Source organism: Aegilops tauschii, chromosome 2 (assembly GCF_002575655.3).
Source record: "Aegilops tauschii subsp. strangulata cultivar AL8/78 chromosome 2, Aet v6.0, whole genome shotgun sequence".
In the NCBI taxonomy this organism is placed as follows: Eukaryota; Viridiplantae; Streptophyta; class Magnoliopsida; order Poales; family Poaceae; genus Aegilops; species Aegilops tauschii.
The window spans coordinates 428,737,656-428,761,613 of NC_053036.3; the positions used below are offsets into that span (position 1 = coordinate 428,737,656).

The following is a 23,958-nucleotide window of genomic DNA, read 5'->3' on the forward strand; positions in this document are numbered from 1 at the left end:
TTTACATCATATTTCTTGAGTTTATTCCTCTACATCATGTCATCTTACTTAATGCGTTACTCTGTTCTTCATGAACTTAATACTCTAGATGTAGGCAGGAGTCGGCCGATGTGTGGAGTAATTGTAGTAGATGCAGAATCGTTTCGGTCTACTTGACACGGACGTGATGCCTATATTTCATAATCATTGCCTTGGATATCGTCATAACTTTGCGCTTTTCTATCAATTTCTCGACAGTAATTTGCTCACCCACAGTCTAATTTGCTATCTTGAGAGAAGCCTCTAGTGAAACCTATGCCCCCCGGGTCTATTTTCCATCATATAAGTTTCTGATCTACTATTCTGCAATCTTTTACTTTTTGATCTATAAACCAAAAATACCAAAAATATTTACTTTATCTTTAGTTTTATTTATCTATCTCTATCAGATCTCACGTTTCCAAGTAACTGTGAAGGGATTGACAACCCCTTTATCGCGTTGGGTGCAAGTTGTTTCATTGTTTGTGCAGGTATTGGTGATTTGTGCGTTGTCTCCTACTGGATTGATACCTTGGTTCTCAAACTGAGGGAAATACTTATCTCTACTTTGCCGCATCACCCTTTCCTCTTCAAGGGAAAAACCAATGCAAGCTCAAGAAGTAGCAGGAAGAATTTCTGGTGCCGTTGCCGGGGAGATCTACGCCAAATCAAGACATACCAAGTACCCATCATAAAACTCTCATCTCTTGCATTACATTATTCGCCATTTGCCTCTCGTTTTCCTCTCCCCCACTTCTAAAACGGTTTTCGAAAAGATTCGCCCTTCTTTTGTTCGATCTTATGTTTGCTTGTGTTTCCATGTGCCTTCTATTTTGCTTGCATCTTTGCTTGCTAAAAATCTATTGATATGGATCCACTCAAAGTTTTCTACCTGGATCATCTTCGATCCATATGTGCTCGTGCTGAAACCCCAACTAGTTTAGTTGAGGGAAAATCTTTAGATGAGCATGCTCATTTTGTGCGTCATCGTTTGTCTAAAAAAGGGAAGCTCTTATGGAATCAAATAAATTGTTTGCTATGCTATGCTTGGAATCTTTGTGAAATTTGTGATTTTACTTGTTGCTCCAAGAACCCTAAAAGACACCTTCCCGACCTATGTGAGTTTAATGATAATGAAATCTTATCTTCATATGAAAAAGGTGTTTACAGTTACTATGATATCGAACAAATTGAATAATTTGTTGCTTTTAAGGTTGCTTATGAATTTGCTTCTTTGATTGAAAAGTATGATATTACTCTTTACAAATCTGAAAATTTTGACATGCTTAAATATTGCTATGAAAACTTTGCTCATAATGTCTATGTCAAAGAATTTATTGAGAGAATGACCGTTGCTTTGGAAGAAAATAATGATATGCATGAATCTATAGATAATTATGATTTTGATGATTTGATTGAAATATCCCTTGATGTACATGATGCTTGCTATTCTTATGGCCATGATGCCAATATTTATGGAGATGAATTTGATATAGTTCCTTATGTTAAACATGAGATTGTTGCTATTGCACCCATACTTGATAGTTCCTTGAATAAAAAGCATGAATACAATGATGTTATTATAAATTCTATTAATGTCAATTGTGCTAATAATATGCAAAACCCTAAGCTTGGGGATGGTAGTTTTGCATGTCCACTACTTATTGCAATGATCATGATTGGGGTGATAATGCTTGCCATGATCTTGAAAATTTATTTATGCCTCATGATGAATATGTTTGCTATAATATTGAAAGTGGGTTTGGAAGAGTGTCAACTTTAGAAAATAATGATCTCACTACTTTGGAGATTGATAACTCTTATGCAATTTTTGATAAAAGTGGGTTTGGAGTGTCAACTTTTCATGCATGTGGATCATGAAAATAAAATTTTATGTGATAGCTACATTGTTGAATTTGATTATGATCCTACATGTAATTATTATGAGAGAGGAAAATATGGTTGTAGAAATTTTCATGTTACTAAATTACCTCTCGCCGCGTTGAGATTGCTATTGTTTCTTTCTTCTTCCATGCTTATGCTAGTTATTTCTTGTCTTGATAATTTGTTTACTTATAAAATGCCTATGCATAGGAAGTATGTTAGACTTATATGTGTTTGTCATGTGTTTTATGATGCTATATTTGTACTTCAATTCTTGTCTTTCGTGTGAGCATCATTGAAATCTCTATGCCTAGCTAAAAGGCTTTAAAGAAAAGAGCTTGTTGGGAGACAACCCAATATTTTTATTTCCCTTTTTTGAATAAATAACTCATCTAGAATCTGGTTAGATGTGGTTTTGTGTTTTAGTTAGTGTTTGTGCCAAGGAAGACCTTTGGGATGGCTTACGGTGATAGTTGATTTGATATTGCTAAAAAACAGAAACTTTTGCGCCCAGTCCTAGAACTTTTAAAAATCACAGAAGCGTGATAAAATTCTGAATTGTTTACACAAGATTTGTATACAAATTGCCTCTATTGTCCTATTTTTTCAGAATTTTTGGAGTTACAGAAGTATTCGAACTATCCAGATTACTACAGACTGTTCTGTTTTTAACATATTTTGTTTTCTATGTGTTGTTTGCTTATTTTGATGAATCTATGGGTAGTATCGGGGGGTATGAACTATGGAAAAGTTGGAATACAGTAGATATTACACCAATATAAATAAATAATGAGTTCACAATAGTACCAAAAGTGGTGATTTATTTTCTTATACTAACGGAGCTTATGAGATTTTCTGTTGAGTTTTGTGTTGTGAAGTTTTCAAGTTTTGGGTAAGGATTTGATGGACTATGGAATAAGGAGTGGCGAGAGCCTAAGCTTGGGATGCCCAAGGAATTTCTAGCGCCGTTGTCGGGGAGGATCTTCAACATAACCAGGTTCCTAATCACAAATCTCATCTCCTCGCAATTTACATTATTTGCCATTTGCCTCTCGTTTTCCTCTCCCCCACTTCACAAAAATTTGCCGTTTTATTCGCCCTCTTTTTCGTTCGCCTTTTGCTCGGCAAATCTTTTGTTTGCATGTGTTGCCATGTGCCTTCTATATGCTTGCATCTTCGCTTGCTAAAAAATCTATTGATATGGATCCCCATCCACTTGCTAATCTTTTTAAAAGATCCAATCATGATGAGCCTATTGCTAGTGAGTTGAGTGCACTAGATTATCTTTATGAAGTTTTGCTTGAGAATCATGAATCTGAAAATTGTGATGAAGTGATTCATGATAGCTCCTTGAATGAAAAGCATGATTGCAATAATTTTACTATAAATTCTATTAATGTCAATTGTGCTAATAATATGCAAAACCCCAAGCTTGGGGATGCTTGTTTTGTCATGTCTGCTACTTATTGCAATGATCATGATTGGGGTGATAATGTTCCTTACGATCTTGAAAATTTATTTAAGCCTCATGATGAATACGTTTGCGATAATATTGAAAGTGGGTTTGGAAGAGTGTCAACTTTAGCTAAAAATAATCCCACTATTTTGGAAGAGCGTCAACTTTGCATGCATGTGGATCATGAAGAGAAAATTTTACTCAATAGTCATATTGTTGAATTTGATTATGTCCTACATATAATTATTACGAGAGAGGAAAATATGGTTGTAGAAATTTTCATGTTGCTAAATTTCCTCTCGTTATGTTGAGATTGCTATTGTTTCTTTCTTCTTCTTTGCATATGCTAGAAATTGCTTGTCTTGATAATTTGTTTTCCTATAAAATTCCTATGCATATGAAGTATGTTAGACTTAAATGTGTTTGTCACATGTTTGACTATGCTCTCTTTCCGTTGCTATTATTATCTTTCATGTGAGCATCAATAAAATCCTAAGCCCATCTTGATGGCTATAAAGAAAGAGCTTGTTGGGAGGCAACCCAATGAATAAATTTATTTTTGCTTTTTGCTTTCTGTTCTTGAGTGTTTACACAATTATGATGCTGTTATGATTGTGTTTTTTTGTGTGTGTTTTAATTAGTGTTTGTGCCAAGTAAAGCCTTTAGGATCCTCTTGGGTGATAGTTGTTTGATCTTGCTAGAAAAGACAGAAACTTTGTGCTCACGAAAATAATTTTCATAAATCACAGAAAAGAGCTTTTGTTCTGATTCTTTTTTCAGAATATTAATATACAAATTACCCTGGCCGTCCTAATTTGGTAGAATTTTTGGAGTTACAGAAGTATTCGCTAAAGTCAGATTACTACAGACTGTTATGTTTTGACAGATTCTGTTTTCTTTGTGTTGTGTGCTTATTTTGATGGCTCTATAGTTTTCTTTGATGAGTTTTTGCCATAGAAAAGTTGGAATACAGTAGATATAATACAAAAACAAAATATGAATTGGTTTTATACAACACTTATAGTAGTAGTTTGCTTTCTTATACTAACGGATCTCACAAAGGTTTTGTTGAGCTTTGTGTGATTGAAGTTTTCAAGTTTTGGGTTATCTTACGATGGATGAAGGAAGGATGTAAGAGCCTAAGCTTGGGGATGCCTGATAACCCACAAGTATAGGGGATCAATTGTAGCATCTTTCGATAAGTAAGAGTGTCGAACCCAACGACGAGCTAAAGGTAGAACAAATATTCCCTCAAGTTCTATCGACCACCGATACAACTCTACGCACGCTTAACGTTCGCTTTACCTAGAACAAGTATGAAACTAGAAGTACTTTGTAGGTGTTTTTGGACAGGTTTGCAAGATAATAAAGAGCACGTAAATAAAATCTAGGGGCTGTTTAGATAAATACACAACTAAATTAGTTTTAGTAGAGAGCTTTTTGTCACGAGAAAGTTATTTGTCCCTAGGCAATCGATAACTAGACCGGTAATCACTATTGCAATTTTATATGAGGGAGAGGCATAAGCTAGCATACTTTCTCTACTTGGGTCATATGCACTTATGATTGGAACTCTAGCAAGCATCCGCAACAACTAAAGATCATTAAGGTAAAACCCAACCATAGCATTAAAGTATCAAGTCCTCTTTATTCCCATACGCAAACAACCTACTTACTCGGGTATATGCTTCTGTCACTCACGCCACCCACCATAAGAAAATCATGAACATATTGCAAACCCTACAGCGGGGATCCCTCACGCTTGCGCGACACGGAGAGCACCATAGGACAGCACCAATAATAAAACATGCAACTCAAACCAATCACGATCATCAATTAACCCATAGGACAAAATGGATCTACTCAAACATCATAGGATGGCCATACATCATTGGGAAATAATATATAGTGTTGAGCACCATGTTTAATTAGAGATTACAGCGGGTAAAAGAGGGGTTACACCGCTACATAGAGGGGGGAAGAGTTGGTGATCATGGCGGTGAAGTTGTTGGTGAAGATTGCGGTGATGATGATGGCCCCCGGTGGCACTCCGGCGCCACCGGAAGCGAGGGAGAGAGAGCCCCCCTCCTTCTTCTTCTTCCTTGACCTCCTCCCTAGATGGGAGAAGGGTTTTCCCTCTGGTCCTTGGTCTCCATGGCATGGGAGGGGCGAGAGCCCCTCCGAGATTGGATATGTCTCTCTGTCTCTCTCTGTTTCTGCGTTCCCAGATTCTGCCCTTTCACCGTTTCTTATATATCCGGAGATCCGTAACTCCAATTGGATTGAAACCTTCGCCCAGATTTTTCTCCAAAAATTAGCTTCCTTGCGGCCAAAGAAGAGCAACAACCGCCTTACGGGGGGCCCACGAGGGTCAGGGGCGCGCCTAGGGGGGCAGGCGCGCCCCCTGCCTCGTGGCCCCCTCGGGCACCGTCTCGTGTTGATTCTTCTTCCCATATTTCACAAATATTCCAAAAATATTCTCTGTCCATTTTTATCCCGTTCGGACTCCGTTTGATATGGGTTTTTTCTGCAAAACAAAAATATGCAACAAATAGGAACTAGCACTAGGCACTGGATCAATATGTTAGTCCCAAAAATAGTATAAAAAGTTGCCAAAAGTATATGAAAGTTGTAGAATATTGGCATGGAACAATCAAAAATTATAGATATGACGGAGACGTATCAGCATCCCCAAGCTTAATTCCTGCTCGTCCTCGAGTAGGTAAATGATAAAAAGATAATTTTTGATGTGGAATGCTACCTAGCATAATCTTGATCACATATCTAGTCATGGCATGAATATTAAGACACGAGTGATTTAAAGCAATAGTCTATCATTTGACATTAAGACAATAATACTTCAAGCATACTAATAAAGCAATCATGTCTTTTCAAAATAACATGGCCAAAGAAAGTTATCCCTACAAATTCATATGGTCTGGCTATGCTCCATCTTCACCACACAAAGTATTCAAATCATGCACAACCCTGGTTTCAGCCAAGCAATTGTTTCATACTTTAGTATTCTCAAACTTTTTCAACTTTCACGCAATACATGAGCGTGAGCCATGGACATAGCACTATGGGTGGAATAGAATATGATAATGGAGGTTGTGTGGAGAAGACAAAAAGGAGAAAGTCTCACATCGACGCGGCTAATCAACGGGCTATGGAGATGCCCATCAATTGATGTCAATGTGAGGAGTAGGGATTGCCATGCAACGGATGCACTAAGAGCTATAAGTGTATGAAAGCTCAAACTGGGAACTAAGTGGGTGTGCATCCAACTTGCTTGCTCATGAAGACCTCGGGCATTTGAGGAAGCCCATCATCGGAATATACAAGCCAAGTTCTATAATGAAAATTCCCACTAGTATATGAAAGTGATAACTCAAGAGACTCTCTATATGAAGAACATGGTGCTACTCTAAAGCACAAGTGTGGTAAAAGGATAGTAACATTGCCCCTTCTCTCTTTTTCTCTCTCCTTTTTTGGTGGGCTTCTTTGGCCTCTTTTTTTATTTGGGCTTCTTTGGCCTCTTTTATTTTGATAACCTCACATGGGACAATGTTCTAATAATGATGATCATCACACTTTTCTTTACTTACAACTCAATATTACAACTCGATACTAGAACAAAGATATGACTCTATATGAATGCCTCCGGCGGTGTACCGGGATGTGCAATGATCTAGCGTAGCAATGACATCAAAAAACGGACAAGCCATGAAAATATCATGCTAGCTGTCTTACGATCATGCAAAGCAATATGACAATAGATGCTCAAGTCATGTATATGATGATGATGGAAGTTGCATGGCAATATATCTCAGAATGGCTATGGAAATGCCATAATAGGTAGGTATGGTGGCTGTTTTGAGGAAGATATAAGGAGGCTTATGTGTGATAGAGCGTACCGTATCACGGGGTTTGGATGCATCGGCGAAGTTTGCACCAACTCTCGAGGTGAGAAAGGGCAATGCACGGTACCGAAGAGGCTAGCAATGATGGAAGGGTGAGAGTGCGTATAATCCATGGACTCAACATTAGTCATAAAGAACTCACATACTTATTGCAAAAATTTAGAAGCTATCAAAACCAAGTATTAGACGCATGCTCCTAGGGGAAGGGTTGGTAGGAGTTAACCATCGCGCGATCCCGACCTCCACACAAAGGATGACAATCAAAAAATAAATCATGCTCCGACTTCATCACATAACGGTTCACCTTACGTGCATGCTTCGGGAATCACAAACCTCAACACAAGTATTTCTACTAATCCAGAACTACTCACTAGCACAACTCTAATATCACCACCTTTATATCGCAAAACTATTGCAAGGAATCAAACATACCATATTCAGTGATCTACAAGTTTTATGTAGGATTTTATGACTAACCATGTGAATGACCAATTCCTGTCATCTCTCTAAATAGATATAAGTGAAGCAGGAGAGTTTAATTCTTTCTACAAAAGATATGCTCATGCTCTAACAAGTATAAGTGAAGCAAAATAGCATTCTACAAATGGCGATTTTCTATGTGAAGAGAAACAGGCAATCCATACTTCAAATGATATAAGTGAAGCACATGAAGCATTCTATAAAGCTATACTCAAAAAATATAAGTGAAGTGCAATGAGCATTCTATAAATCAACCAAGGACTATCTCATACCAGCATGGTGCATAAAATAAAAGTGAAAACTAAAGCAAAAGACGCTCCAAGATTTGCACGTATCATATGAACGAAACGAATCCGAAAACATACCGATACTCGTCGAAGAAAGATGGGATGCCTTCCGGGGCATCCCCAAGCTTAGACGCTTGAGTCTCGTTGAATATTTACTTGGGGTTCCTTTGGCATCCCCAAGCTTGATCTCTTGCCTCTCTTCCTTCTCCTCATATCGAGACCTCCTCGATCTTCGAACACTTCATCCACACATAACTCAACAGAAAACTCGGTAAGATCCGTTAGTATAATAAAGAAAATCACTACTCTAAGTACTGTTGCAAACCAATTCATATTTTATTTTTGCAATGTGTCTACTGTAATATAACTTTTCCATGGCTTAATCCACTGATATAAATCGATAGTTTCATCAAAACAAGGAAACTATGCATCAAAAACAGAATCTGTCTAAAACAGAACAGTCTGTAATAATCTGAACATTCACCATACCTCTGGTACTCAAAATATTCTGACAAAATTAGGAAAAATAAACAATTTGTATAGAAAGATAGTGCAAAAAGAATCAGAACCGTTTGACGTTCCAGTAAAAACTAAAAATCGCGCACTACAGCCGAAGTTTCTGTCCTGCACCATACAAACCAACAAGCATTGTAAACATCCTAAAGGCAAACCTTGGCACATTATTTTTATAATACAATGGAATTGCACAAGGGGATAATTATTTTTGTTGAAAAGTTCTGTAATCAAGATTCACAAAGTTTCTGTGAGCATGAACAAAGTTCGAGGAGCTCCCCCACTTCAACAATGCTTGTCTCTCTCACTTTCACTTTCCTTTTTTGAAAAGTTTTGGGTTCCCCTCTTTATTTTTTTGTTTTTAAACTATATAAAAGAACTCAACAGAAATAAATGACTCTCTAAAACTTCCGGGTTGTCTCCCTGGCAGCGCTTTCTTTAAAGCCATTAAGCTAGGCTATAGTGCTCAAGTAATGGATCCACCCGGATCCCAAGGTATATCAAAGCCAACTTTAATTAACAATGAGTTGTAATTTAGTAGTGAGAACAAAGTAACATATATCATGCAAAAACGAATTCTAACTCTCTTCCTATGCATCGGCATGTCATAAAAGAACAATTCATGCACACATAGTAAAGGCCAATGCATAGTATAAACAGTTTCTTGCAATTTTATCATATTGGAAACATGGAGAGGCGGAGATGTAGTTCCTCTCTCATAATAATTGCAAGTAGGAGCAGCAAGCACATGCATATTATATCTATCAAAATCATCATGTGTAGTAGTAAAACGCAACCCATCAATATAATCCTTACTAAGGGCAAACTTCTCCTAAATAGTGTAGTCGGGAGAATTCAAAAAGATAATAGGACTATCATGCATGGGTGCAATAGCAACAATTTCATGTTTAACATAATGAACTATAGCAAGTTCATCTCCATAAGTATCATTCATATTGGCATCATGGCCACAAGCATAGCAAGCATCATCAAAAAGGGGTATTTCAAGAGAATCAACGGGATCATAACAATCATCATAGCAATCATCCTTCGGTAAGCACGAAGGGAAATTAAACAATGTATGAGTTGAAGAGTTACTCTCATTAGAAGGTGGGCACGGGTGATCAATCCGCTCTTCCTCCTTTTGTTCTTCGCTCTCCTCCTCATCTTTTTCATCCAATGAGCTCACAATGTCATTAATTTCTTCTTCCATAGATTCCTGCAAAATATTAGTCTCTTCTTGGACAGCGGAGACTTTCTCAATAAATTTATCAATATCGAAATTGAATTCATAATTCTTATAGCAATATTTAAGGATAGCTAAATTTTCAGGTCTATAAACAGCATCATAAAGATTTTCACACTCTTTGAACATAGATTCAATTTCATAAGCACCCATAAAAGCAACAAATTCTTCTATTTGTTCCACATCATAGTAATCATATATACAATTAGCATAAGAAGCCAAGGTTTTATTATCATTAAATTTGCATGAAAAGGGAAGGTGTGGATCCTTAATCCTAGAGCAACAAGTATAATCATATCTCAAGCATAGTTGCCTAGCATACCACTTCAACATATAAATTTGATCCCATAATAGTTTCCCTTTTTGAGTCAAGCGATAATCCCTAAAGTATTCACGTTGATCCAACGTGTCTCCCATTACCAAATTAAATGGGGTTTTCTCAGGATTATCAAAGTAGTACATAATATCTATCACATAACGAGCATCGAGGGTTTTCGGAGGTTCCCCATCTCCATGAGTATCAAAGTAGTACACCTAATTTTTTTGGTATTTCGTGTTCCATATCCATAACTAAAGATAGACAACAACTAAGAACAACAAATAAAAAATACTTAGTGATAAAGAAAACAAGGACACACAAGAATATTCACCCCACGCTATTGCTCCCTGCCAACGGCGCCAGAAAAAGGTCTTGATAACCCACAAGTATAGGGGATCAATTGTAGCCTCTTTCGATAAGTAAGAGTGTCGAACCCAACGAGGAGCTAAAGGTAGAACAAATATTCCCTCAAGTTCTATCAACCACCGATACAACTCTACGCATGCTTAACGTTCGCTTTACCTAGAACAAGTATGAAACTAGAAGTACTTTGTAGGTGTTTTTCAACAGGTTTGCAAGATAATAAAGCGCACGTAAATAAAATCTAGGGGCTGTTTAGATAAAGACACAACTAAATTAGTTTTAGTAGAGAGTTTTTTGTCACGAGAAAGTTATTTGTCCCTAGGCAATCGATAACTAGACCAGTAATCACTATTGCAATTTTATATGAGGGAGAGGCATAAGCTAACATACTTTCTCTACTTGGATCATACGCACTTATGATTGGAACTCTAGCAAGCATCCGCAACTACTAAAGATCATTAAGGTAAAACCCAACCATAGCATTAAAGTATCAAGTCCTCTTTATTCCCATACGCAAACAACCTACTTATTCGGGTATATGCTTCTGTCACTCACGCCACCCACCATAAGCAAATCATGAACATATTGCAAACCCTACAGCGGGGATCCCTCACGCTTGCGCGACACGGAGAGCACCATAGGACAGAACCAATAATAAAACATGCAACTCAAACCAATCACGATCATCAATTAACCCATAGGACAAAACGGATCTACTCAAACATCATAGGATGGCCATACATCATTGGGAAATAATATATAGCGTTGAGCACCATGTTTAAGTAGATATTACAACGGGTAAAAGAGGGGTTACACCACTGCATAGAGGGGGGAAGAGTTGGTGATGATGGCGGTGAAGTTGTTGGTGAAGATTGTGGTGGTGATGATGGCCCCGGTGGCACTCCGGCGCCACCGGAAGCGAGGGAGAGAGAGCCCCCTCCTTCTTCTTCTTCCTTGACCTCCTCCCTGGATGGGAGAAGGGTTTTCCCTCTGGTCCTTGGTCTCCATGGCATGGGAGGGGCGAGAGCCCCTCTGAGATTGGATCGTCTCTCTGTCTCTCTGTGTTTCTGCGTCCCAGATTCTGCCCTTTCACCATTTCTTATATATCCGGAGATCCGTAACTCCGATTGGACTGAAACCTTCGCCCAGATTTTTCTCTGAAAATTAGCTTTCTTGCGGCCAAAGAAGAGCAGCAACCGCCTTACGGGGGCCCACGAGGGTCAGGGGCGCGCCCCCTGCCTCGTGGCCCCCTCGGGCACCGTCTCGCGTTGATTCTTGTTCCCATATTTCACAAATATTCCAAAAATATTCTCCGTCCGTTTTGATCCCGTTTGGACTCCGTTTGATATGGGTTTTCTGCGAAACAAAAATATGCAACAAACAGGAACTGGCATTGGGCACTGGATCAATATGTTAGTCCCAAAAATAGTGTAAAAAGTTGCCAAAAGTATATGAAAGTCGTAGAATATTGGCATGGAACAATCAAAAATTATAGATACGACGGAGACGTATCAATGCCCCGGCATCCCAAGCTATTATCCAAGAATGAGCAACCAACTATGCTTGGGGATGCCCCTGAGTGGCATCCCCGCTTTCTTCCAACAACTATCAGTATTTTACTCGAGGCTATATTTTTATTTGTCACATGATATGTGTTTTGCTTGGAGCGTCTTGTATGATATGAGTCTTTGCTTGTTTTATTTTGTGTTTTAAGTCATCAATCCTTGCTGGACACACCTATTTGAGAGAGCCAAAATTATTTCATGACTTGTTAGAATTGCTCTCTATGCTTCACTTAAATCTTTTATGAGCTAGGACTTGCTCTAGTGCTTCACTTATATCTTTTTGAGCACGGTGTGCTTTGTTATTTTTGAAGAAATGCTCTCTTGCTTCACTTAGATTTATTTGAGAGTTAGTTAAATTTTGAAGAAATTCTCTCTTGCTTCACTTAAATTATTTTGAGAGAAAGAAAATTTGTTATGCTCATGATGTTCACTTATATTTGTTTGAGCTTATGAAAAGCAACACATAAAAGTTAGTCCCAAAGTGATAGATATCCAAGAAGGATAAAGAAAAACAAAATGTAATGAAGATCATTGGACAAAATAAACTTGATTCTTAGTAATAGTTTTGAGATGTGATGATGTGATATGTGAGTTATGTTGATGAGTAATTGTGCTCTAGTGAGAATATTGGTGTTAAGGTTTGTGATTCCCTATGCATGCACGAAAGTCAATAATCATCCAATGAAAATTATATCCTACTTGTGGTGCATTATTTGGTGTTAATTATGCTTAATGCTTGCTTATGAGATTATTATTTTCTTGGTTGGTCGCTTCTCAATCTTTTTGCTAGCCTTCATTTTGCACTAAGTATGACTTCTACTTGTGCATCCAAAATCCTTTAAACTAGTTTTGCCACATGAGTCCACTATATCTACCTATATGCGGTATTCTTTTGCCGTTCTAAGCAAATTTGCATGTGCCATCTCTAATTTTCAAAACCAACTTCTCTTTTGTGTGTTTGTTTCGCTCGCGGAACGGTAACGGGTGGCTAATATTTTCCATGCTAGATGTGTTATTCTCAAGATGAGTGTTTATTCACTTGTCATTGCACGAGAGTAAGGCAAAGGTTTTAGGGATGCCCAGTCCCGAAATACAAAAATGAATTTACTTTATGTTGTCAAATAATAAATTCATTGGAAAGTGTTGGTATGGAGGGCACCCGTGGATATGGCTAGCCATGGAAAGTCAAAGAATGGTGGAAAAAGGAATAAACTTTATTTTCTGTTTGGGCACCGCCTATGGCATATCTAGCATGGAAAGTGTTCGTAGCTCTGAGTCGTTCTCGCTGGTGGGATGGATACACCTCTCAAAATGTTTTTATCTCTAATTTTTCCCTTTGAGCTCTGGCACCTCTACAGATCCCTACTTCCCTCTGCGAAGGGCCTTTCTTTTACTTTATGCATTTTTTATTTTTGAAATTTGAGTCTCCATCCTCTCTTACAAAAGCACCAACTAGGAGGCAATATGATCATGCTCAAGTATTGGGTGTAGTTAATATTCGAGTGTGTTTCATGAATAGATCAATGTTTGAGCATGATGGGCTAGGGATAACTTGTTTTAGCATTGATATTTTGAAAGACATGGTTGCTTGTTGATATGCTTGAGTATCTAAATTATTATGTCAAAACTAGACTATTGCTTTGAATCACACAGAAGTCCAAATGTGCATGCTATAAAGAAAAGAATATGATATGACTTGATGAACATCACTCCACATCAAAAATTCTGTTTTTATCACTTACCTACTCGAGGACGAGTAAGAGTTAAGCTTGGGAATGCTGATACGTCTCCAACTTATCTATAATTTTTTATTGCTCCATGCTGTTTTATTATCAATCTTGGATGTTTTATAATCATTTTATAGTCATTTTATATCATTTTTTGGTACTAACTTATTGACATAGTGCCAAGTGCCAAGTGCTGTTTTTTTTCATGTTTTTACATCGCAGGAAATCAATATCAAACGGAGTCCAAATGCCACGAAACTTCACGATGATTTGTATGGGCCCAAAGGAAGCAGATGGGCCCTAGTTGCACCTGGGGGAGTCCCGAGGAGGGGACAACCCACCAGGGCGCGCCAGGCCCTGGCGCGTCCTGGTGGGTTGTGCCCACCTCAGGTGCCCCCCGGACCGCCTCTTTGCTCTATAAATACCCCAAAAATACCAGAACCCTAGAAGAGTCGAATAAATATTCATCCAGCCGCCGTAGCGTCCAGAACCACCAGATCCAATCTAGACACCATAACGGAGGGGTTCACCACTTCCATTGGTGCCTCTCCGATGATCCGTGAGTAGTTCTTTGTAGACCTTCGGGTCCGTAGTTAGTAGCTAGATGGCTTTCTCTCTCTCGCTGAATTCTCAATACAATGGTCTCTTGGAGATCCATATGATGTAAATCTTTTGCGGTGTGTTCGTTGGGATCTGATGAACTTCGAGTTTATGATCAGTTATATCTTTTTATATCCATGAAGTTATTTGAGTTTCTTTGATCTCTTATAGCCTTGTATTTCTTCTCCGATATTTGAGTTTTGTTTGGCCAACTTGATCTATTTATCTTGCAATAGGAAGAGGTGCCCGGTAGTGGGTATGATCTTACGGTGCTTGATCCCAGTGACAGAAAGGGAACCGACACGTATGCATCGTTGCTACTAAGGATAAAAAGACGAGATCTATATCTACCGCCATATAGATAAACAGATCTTGTCTACATCATGTCATCGTTCTTATTGCATTACTCCGTTTTTCCATGAACTTAATACACTAGATGCATGCTGGATAGCGGTCGATGTGTGGAGTGATAGTAGTAGATGCAGGCAGGAGTCAGTCTACTAATCTTGGACGTGATGCCTATGTAATGATCATTGACTGGATATCGTCATAATTATTTGAAGTTCTATCAATTGCCCAACAGTAATTTGTTTACCCACTGTTTGCTATTTTTCTCGAGAAAAGCCACTAGTGAAACCTACGGCCCCCGGGTCTTGTTTCTCGTATATTTGCCTTGCAATCTACTTTTCCTTTGCGTTTTTATTCAGATCTATTAAACCAAAAAAAATACAAAAATACCTTGCTGCGTTTTATCTTTATTTATTTTATTTGGCATTTGATCTATCAATCTACTACAATTTACCTCACATCCGCTTGCCTATCTTGAGGCGCCGTACCCCGGAAGGGATTGACAACCCCTTTAACATGTCGGGTTGTGAGGTGTTGTTGTTTGTGTGCAGGTGCTGCTTACGTTGTGTTGCTTGGTTCTCCTACTGGTTCGATACCTTGGTTTCATAACTGAGGGAAATACCTACCGTCGTTGTGCTACATCATCCCTCCCTCTCCAGGGAAATACCAATGTAGTTCTAGCTGCCATCAGTGTAGTACTTCGTTTCGATAACTAACAGTTTTTGCAATAAGTATGTGAGTTCTTTATGACTAATGTTGAGTCCATGGATTATACGCACTCTCACCCTTCCACCATTGCTAGCCTCTCTAGTACCGCGCAGCTTTCGCCGGTACCATACACCCACCATATACCTTCCTCAAAACAGCCACCATACCTACCTATTATAGCATTTCCATAGCCATTCCGAGATATACTGCCATGCAACTTTCCACCGTTCCGTTTATTATGACACGTTCCATCATTGTCATATTGCTTTGCATGATCATGTAGTCGACATCGTATTTGTGGCAAAGCCACCGTTCATAATTCTTTCATACATGTCACTCTTGAGTCATTGCACATCCCGGTACACCGTCAGAGGCATTCATATAGAGTCATATTTTGTTCTAAGTATCCAGTTGTAATTCTTGAGTTGTAAGTAAATAAAAGTGTGATGATCATCATTATTAGAGCATTTTCCCATGTGAGGAAAAAAAGAGAAAGGCCAAAGAAGCCAAACAAAAAAAGAGAAAAAAAAGAGAAAACGAGAGAAGGGGCAATGTTACTACCCTTTTTTCACACTTGTGCTTCAAAGTAGCACCATGATCTTCATGATAGAGAGTCTCCTATGTTGTCACTTTCATATGCTAGTGGGAATTTTTCATTATAGAACTTGGCTTGTATATTCCAACGATGGGCTTCCTCAAATTGCCCTAGGTCTTCATGAGCAAGCAAGTTGGATGCACACCCACTTAGTTTTCTTTTTGAGCCTTCATAAACTTATAACTCTAGTGCATCCGTTGCATGGGTGCCCTACTCACTCACATTGATATCTATTGATGGGCATCTCCACAGCCCGCTGATACGCCTAGTTGATATGAGACTATCTCCTTCTTTTTGTCTTATCCACAACCACCATATTCTATTCCACCTATATTGCTATGTCCATGGTGTCGGTTAGGTCCTCGACTGTGCCAACTAGGTGGGTGGTGGGTGGGATGAAAATTTCCCGATCATCGTCTTTACATCTGATCTGATCGTAGAGGGCGGATGAGATCACCATGTTTTGGATTCGATGCAGCACATCATTGATTTGCGAGATCTCCTCTGTATCCAGGACATGGGCGTAAGCGGACAGATCTAGAGTAATTTGTCCAGGACAATTCACGTGGTCTCGTCCTCTTGTTTGCCTGGGGTTGATCCCTGGATGGTGGGAGCGGTTAGTGCATTGGCTGCTGGTGGAGTGATCAGCATTGCCGGATGCAATGACAAGCTCGGCATCGAGGCATCCAAGGGCTCAGTGTTTACGCTGGACGTGCTGACCACCAGATATATCTCCGTTGTCGGCTCTGGGAGGAGGGCAGATCTGAGGCCCTCATCGCAATCCGGCTTCGGAGCCATGGCGCCAGAGGGTTCGTGCTGGTCCGAGGTCCACCCCAAAAGGACCAGATCTTCTCGAGCGTCCACGGTGACTCCAGGCTTTCGAACGTGATGAGTTGGTTTGGAGCGAAATTCTCCACGCGGCCTAGATGGTCGGTGGGGTAGGCATGCAAAACAATGATATCGAAGGCGAAAAGTTGGCCGGGGACGAAGATGTCACCACAGCCAATGCTGATGTTGATCTGCAGATGAGCCATCGACCCTGGGTGATCAAACAACAAGCTCTTAATGAAAGCACCAATGTCGGTGTCAAAACCGGCAGATCTCGGGTAGGGGGGTGGGGCGAGCTATTAGATCGGATCGATGCGTAACATGAGAAGAATACACAAGGGATTTACCCAGGTTCTGGCCCTCTCTATTGAGGTAAAACACTACGTCCTGCTCTTGTTTATATTATGAAGGTATCAAAGTACAGAGTTGATCTACCCCGAGATCGTAAGTTGTGGTCTAAACCCTAGCGGTATGATGAATGGGTGTATGGATGGATCACCTCTACGGACTAAACTGGGTATCTAGGGTTACACGTGGTCGGTTGCCTCTCAGGATTTACATGTCGAATCTAGTCATTTGTGCTTGAAGTAGATGCCAAGTCTTCGGTCGCCGCACTTTGAAGACCTCGGGAGTCCTCCTTCCTTAATGGGCTGATAGTCTAGCTGGGCTAGGACCCCCCCAGTCCAGGACACTGTCAGGAGGCATCCCAAAAGTTTTAGAGGGTCATTTTCCTCTAAGGTTTCACCAAATAAATGCATTGAAGAAGTTGGGGTCGACCATGAACATTTGTATTCAGGCCCATGGAAACAATGTACATCTTTGTCACGGAAGCTTCTCATAATAGTAATTTATCCCCTTGTATAAACCACCGTACCATAAAGATAAAGTGGCAAGAATTTCTCCTTTGCATGTTACGATTGCAAGTGTATGCGTTGTGGTGAAACATAAAGTTTGGTTGTTGTTCTTTATTTTGGTGAAAATTTTAAGAAATCGAGATAAAATCCTGAATTTTTTACACAATACACCTATATCATTTTTCTGTTACAAGTTTTTTTTCAGAATGTTTAGAGTTACTCAAGTATGGGTTACATTAATATCTTTACATGGTACTCTGTTTTTGACAGATTGTTGTTATAATTGTTTTTAATAGCTTATGCTTGCATTTTGTTGTACCTATTGGGGTGTAGGAATTTTAAAATGTGTTACCATGTAGTAGCTAATGATGAATTCCAATTTTGCATTTAGTCCATGAAAGGCATGATTAGATTCAATTGTTATCTATACTAATCTATCGCACGAGTTTTGTGTGGATGATGTTCCTAAGGCTGAGGGGAGACAGTGTTATAAGATGAATTTGGAGAGATGCAAACGCTCAAGCTTGGGGATGCATTATCCCCAAAATATTATTTAAAGAGGTCTCAAGCTCCAAGCATAGGGATACCCAGGCATCCCTCTCGTCTTCCTCAACAACTCTTAGTATGTTTTGGTTGGGCCTATGTTTTTATTTGTTCACATGATATGCGTAAATTCTTAAGGCATCATTTTTTCTATTTCTTTTCAGTAGACATGCACCATGCTGGCTTGAGAATGGTTCTTGATGGTTCAAATATTTATAGAATGTTTTATGTGCATCGTTTATATCTTTTAGAGTCGTGATATTTATAGAATGCTATATGTGGGCCAAACGCACCCCCACGAGCACTCCTCTGGCGCCTCATGACCTTCTCGTGATGTCCAAGAACGACATATTTTATTTGTTTTTTTATCACCGAGAAAACATAATTCTGGAATTTTCAAAAATAAGTACTCCAGTAACTCGCATTGGACACTAGATTAATATGTTAGTACAATAAAATAGTATAAGATTATGCCAAAATTATGAATAAGTGATATAAATGTACCATAAACATAAAAATATGTAAATTGTCACAGGCGCAGCGCACCAGTACAAAGGTCTATGCCATTTCCTAGCGACACCGAAGATCATTGGTCTGGTATGAGATCCATACAAGATTTCTCCTTCTAGACTCTCGAAATAAGCACTACAGTTTTTTGCACCAGCTGGTCAAATTATTACATAATAGAGAACATTATCGTTATATCTTTATGAATGTATTTGTAAAATCAGGGTTAGTTAATTCTCAATCGACCGTGACAATATTGCGTTTGTTTACTGGATGAACATTTTTTTGTCTCACGTGGTGAACTTTTTACAGATTTTTACGAAAAAAATCGATTGAAAATTAGTTAACTAATTCTCAGTCGACCATGAAATATGCCCAAAGTAAATATAGGTAAGTGCAATGACATCTAATATGTATTTTAGTTTTAAGGGGTCATGAATTTTTGCAGGATTTTGAACGGATAGGAATTTCACGTGGGATTTTTACTCTATACTAGGAAAGAGGCTATGTAACAATGTACTCCCTCCGTTCCTAAATATAAGTCTTTGTAGAGATTTCACTATGAACCACATACGGATGTATATAGATGCATTTTAAGTGTAGATTCATTCATTTTGCTCCGTATGTAGTTCACCTAGTAAAATCTCTATAAAGACTTATATTTAGAAACGGAGGGAGTAATTTGCTTTCCTGAATACAGAAAATGACAGAAGGATGGACCATGGACAGGGAGAGCGGACAGCTAAGTCAGACCTTTATCTCTTGGGACCTGTCTTGTCCTGCACCAACCAAGCAGTACTCCTATCGTTTGCCGTAGTATCATGTTTTCTTCTCAAGCTTATTTCGATTCAATAGATGTACGGGTCAGACTTAAGAGATCTGTGTAAGCTCACGCTCCTATTAGCTTTTCACTGGAATAGATGTCTGTTGTGCGACCTGTGGCTGCACCGCAGAGGATCCCACAACCAACGTCACACTGGATTGTCGCTTTGTTCAAGGATGGGGCTGGGCCAGGGACAATGGCATTTCCTATTTGGCGCCCTCAGCGCCAGTTAACAAATTCGCGCTAAAGGTGCTCTTACCTCGGCCGGCCCATCTACGGGTGCCATGGGAGAGTCCTCTTTCCGGTTTTGGGAAGCTTTCCAGCCGTTTCTTCTTCTTTTTTTATTATGGCTTTTCCTGGACCGGTCTTTTTTTCTTTATTTTGTAGTCTTTTCTTTTCTTCTTTTTCAAAATGCACGAATTGTTTCCAAATTCGATGGAACATTTTTTAGAAAATAGAATAACTCTTTTTAAAAATTTATGAACTTTTTATCAAGTTCATGATATTTTTTCAAAATTTATGAAAAAAATAAATTCATGTACTAAATTTTAAAATTTGAGAGGTTTTTTCAAAATTTATGAAGCTTTTTCCAAAATTGATGAACTTTTATCGACGAACATTTTTCAAAATAGATGAACTTTTTTCTTGTTTGTGCACCTTTTTCAAATTTGATAAAAAAATCAAATTGATTATGTTTTAAAAAAAATTGGACTTTATTCAAGTTTTTAACCTTTTTTCAAAATTGATAAACTTTTTCCATATTCATGAAAACTTTTTTCAAAATCGTGAACTATTTTCGTATTCATGAACTTTTTAATTTTTTTCAAATACATGAAATTTTCTGAATTTGTGATTTTTTTTGTTTTATGCTTTTTTTTGTAATTGTTTGATTTTTTGGAGCGAGGGACCAATCTTTCAGCAGTAGCGACCGTTTAGTTTTTTTCGGAGCGCGCTAGTGGGCCAGCGCATGCGAGCGGCCGTGCAAGCACCAGCTTGTTAGCTGGCGCAACACGCGCCAATTAGGAGCTCCTAGGGAGAATGTATCGTGTGTACCGAGCCAACCTGTGCACTGATCCTTGATCATGCCCCAGAGTCTAATGGTGAACCGACATTTGAAGAATAGATGATCAACCGATTCATTTTCCCGCTTGCATAGGGGGCAAGGCCATAATTTGGCCAACCGCGCTTGGCCAGTCTATCCGTGGTCCAAACCCAATTTTGGATGGCAAGCCGAGCAAAGAACTTGGCCTTCAATGGAGCACCAATTACACCATATGCTCCAGGGGAGAGCGAATGATGCCAAGAAACTATGCTTCGTAGGCGGATTCCACCGTGTAGAGGACACTTGTAGAGTGCTTCCAAACAATGTCGTCGTCAATATCTTCCGGAAGGTGGAAAACACTGATGGTGGCCCAAAGTTTGAGAAATTGCCAGAAGTGATCAATAGAAAAACTGGATGACAGCTTGATCTTGTTAACCCATGCACCATTCTTGAGGGCTTCCCGCACCTTCCAGTTCTTCCTCGTTGACGCCGCATAGAACAGGGGCAATGTCCTTAGGCTTGCGGTTTTGCACCCAAGGAGAGTCCCAGAATGGAGTTCGTGCGTCGTTGCCCACGATAATAGTTGAGGAGGCATAAAAAAAATCGTAGTCCGCGTCACCACATGGGTTGCCCATGCCAACCCATGATCTTTGTTGGCTCCTTTCACTCAAATAATGTCGTAGCCCACGTCATCACATGGTTGCCCATGCCAACCCATGATCTTTGTTGGCTCCTCTCACTCAAATCAAATCCAATGTAATCTTAGCGCCCTAGCAAATTTGCCCGTGTTTAGCACTCCCAAGACCCCCATAGGCAATTGGGCGGCAAACGGAGTCCCAATTGACCTTACATTTGGGCCCATTGGTCTTGTCTGTCCCCTCAAAAATGAATGCACACTTAAACTTGTTAAGATTATTTGACGGTGCTTGGGGGACGACAAGCGGAGTGATAAAATAGATGGCTTGGGAGGAAAGCACCGAATTGACCAAGGTGGTGCGTCCCATGGACGTGATCTTTTGCCCGTCCCAAGGGACCAACTTTGCCACCGCCTTATCCTCTAGGAACTGGAAGTCAACCTTTTTGAGCCGCCACACAAAGATCGGAAGGCCTAAGTATTTAATTGGGAAGGATCCACGCGCCGTCCGAATGTTTTGAAGGATGTCTGGCAAATCTCCAGAACAGATTTGATTTCATCCATAAGCACGCATGGACAATCCTTTGTAAAGTGGATGGATGATTTGTTGAAACTGATCCTCTGAACCAGAGGCATCACAGTAAGCTGGCAAGGATCGCTTAATACCTTCAGCGCCCTCCTTATTTTCCATCAATAAATCATCCCATACGCCAGTCAAAATAGAAAGTAGCCCAGGTCTGGACCAAGGCCCAAAGTGAACCCGACTGAAGCACTACTGGGCACGACATGCTTGGGGACTTCCGGCCAGTCATAAACACCTGCATAAAACCCTAAGACAAACAGAGGACTACAACAAACAGAGGACTAAACCAAACTAGATCACTAATGATGCCTACCCTTCTTATTTTGTTTTGAAACAAACAAACAAACATAAGCTAATTTGCTCAATAATATAGACAAGGGATTTCAAAACATACAACATTTTTCGCATTACTAAAGGATCAGCTAAACTAGCCTTCAGGTCCGCTTGAAATGTTCTCGTATAAATCGCTCCCCATGCGATGGATACTTTCTCCGGATGTACTCACGGAGGCACTTCTGGTACGAGAAATCGATCCAGACGCCGTCCGTGCGAACGACGAAGAGGCATCTCGACTTCCTGAACTGCGGGTGCCTGTCGACCATGATACCGTCAAGCCCGCAGCCAATCTTATCTTCAGCGCGTGGATGATAGGCAAGGATCTTTTCGGCAACGACGATTTCGTCCGCGGGACCGAGGCATTCGCCGTCTGCGTATCTGTCCGAGTGGAGGATGTCCTTGATGAGCTGCACGACGGGTTCGACGTCGCGGAGGATCTCGGCCTCCGCGGCCCTCCACGGCACCTGGGATTCGGGCTCCGCCTTCTTCGACGCCGGCGGCCGCGCGGAGTGAGGGGGCTCGTAGGCGGTCGTGGAGCAGGGCAGCAGGCGGCGGGGGGATAGCGCCGGCGCGAAGCGCGGTCCTAGGCGGGCGTGGAGGAGGAACGGTACGGCGACGGCGGCGGCCAGAGCCATGCCGCCCCTTTTTTGGTGGTGTGGGTGGATGGGTGCGTGAGGGAGTGACTGGTAGGTGGTAGCTATTCGAGGAAGAAACTTATCCCTGTGGCCGCACAGCGGAGAGAACGGAGCGGGCACAGAAGACGGCAGACGGTATTGTCGCTTTGTTCGACGAGAGGCAAAATTTCGTGTTTTGACCTTTTCGTTGAACTTTAACGAGATCTGACTTCTGTTTGAGGTTTTTTTGAAATCTGATTCTTTTGCTATCGTTACCAGGCTCGCCGGTAGTGTCCAACCTACCGCTAGGGGTGCTGGCGGTGGCATAAACGGCCCACAGCCGTTACCTAAGGGCCAGCGCACTACCCTACCGCCACAGGTCTTGACGGTAGCTTACTGTACCCTACCGCCGAGCTCCCCGGCGGTAAGGTACTGGGGGTTTCGCGTTGCAAACGTGCTGTAACCGAGAACTGCATATACCTGATGGTAGGTTGTGATATCCTACCGTCAGGGTGCTTGGCGGTAGGGTCATGTGGTTTTGTGTTTTGCAAGTTTTAGTGATTGTTTATTTCGTAAAGTTTTATTACAGAAAAAATAGAGTTTCAGAAATATGTTGTAACAAGAATATATATTTAAAACCTTAAATATGCAAAGCTCACACAATATAACAATATAACATGTATCACACTAGACTAGTTTCACAAATAGCAAAATATGAGCTCACATATTAATAAAGGTTCTACATAGCAAATATCAAATGGTTTACACATAGTTTCACAAAAGCCAATGAATGGTGCAACAAGTTCTTCAGACAAGTTTAGAGAGCGGGCAGACATCTTCAGAGCTCCTTGTATGTTAGCCCTGGCTGTGGAGACAGAAACGGCAGCGGATCCACCTGTTCAGCCGGAGGCGGAACACTAGTTGGCATCCGACCGTTCAAGCACTCCCACCTTGCCTTGCCTGCTGCAGTTTTCGCCTCCGCCCTTCCCCAGTTGATGACGTCGAACGCCGATGCACTTGGGGCGGCATCCTGGCTCTCCGCATCTCTCTCGAAGTAGATTCTTCGGCCCAAATTGCGCAGCTCCCAGTTGGAGTGCTGCTTGGCAGCTTCAATGCACCCTTCTCGGCGGACACGGGAGATAGTTGGATCTGCCTCCATCTC

The 23,958-nt window shown here is 40.4% G+C and overlaps 1 protein-coding gene across 1 annotated transcript; it reads right to left on the bottom strand.

Annotated features, from left to right (window-relative positions):
• Positions 1-22,138: 22,138 nt before the first annotated feature.
• On the bottom strand, positions 22,139-22,924 carry LOC109774909 (protein DCL homolog, chloroplastic). The gene has a single exon (XM_020333670.4). It carries the CDS (start codon positions 22,815-22,817, stop codon positions 22,281-22,283), a length of 537 nt encoding a protein of 178 aa, XP_020189259.1. The 5' UTR covers positions 22,818-22,924; the 3' UTR covers positions 22,139-22,280.
• Positions 22,925-23,958: the final 1,034 nt, after the last annotated feature.

Excerpts from the sequence above, each read along its gene's own strand:
- LOC109774909 (XM_020333670.4), bottom strand. The coding sequence starts at position 22,817 with ATGGCTCTGGCCGCCGCCGTCGCCGTACCGTTCCTCCTCCACGCCCGC.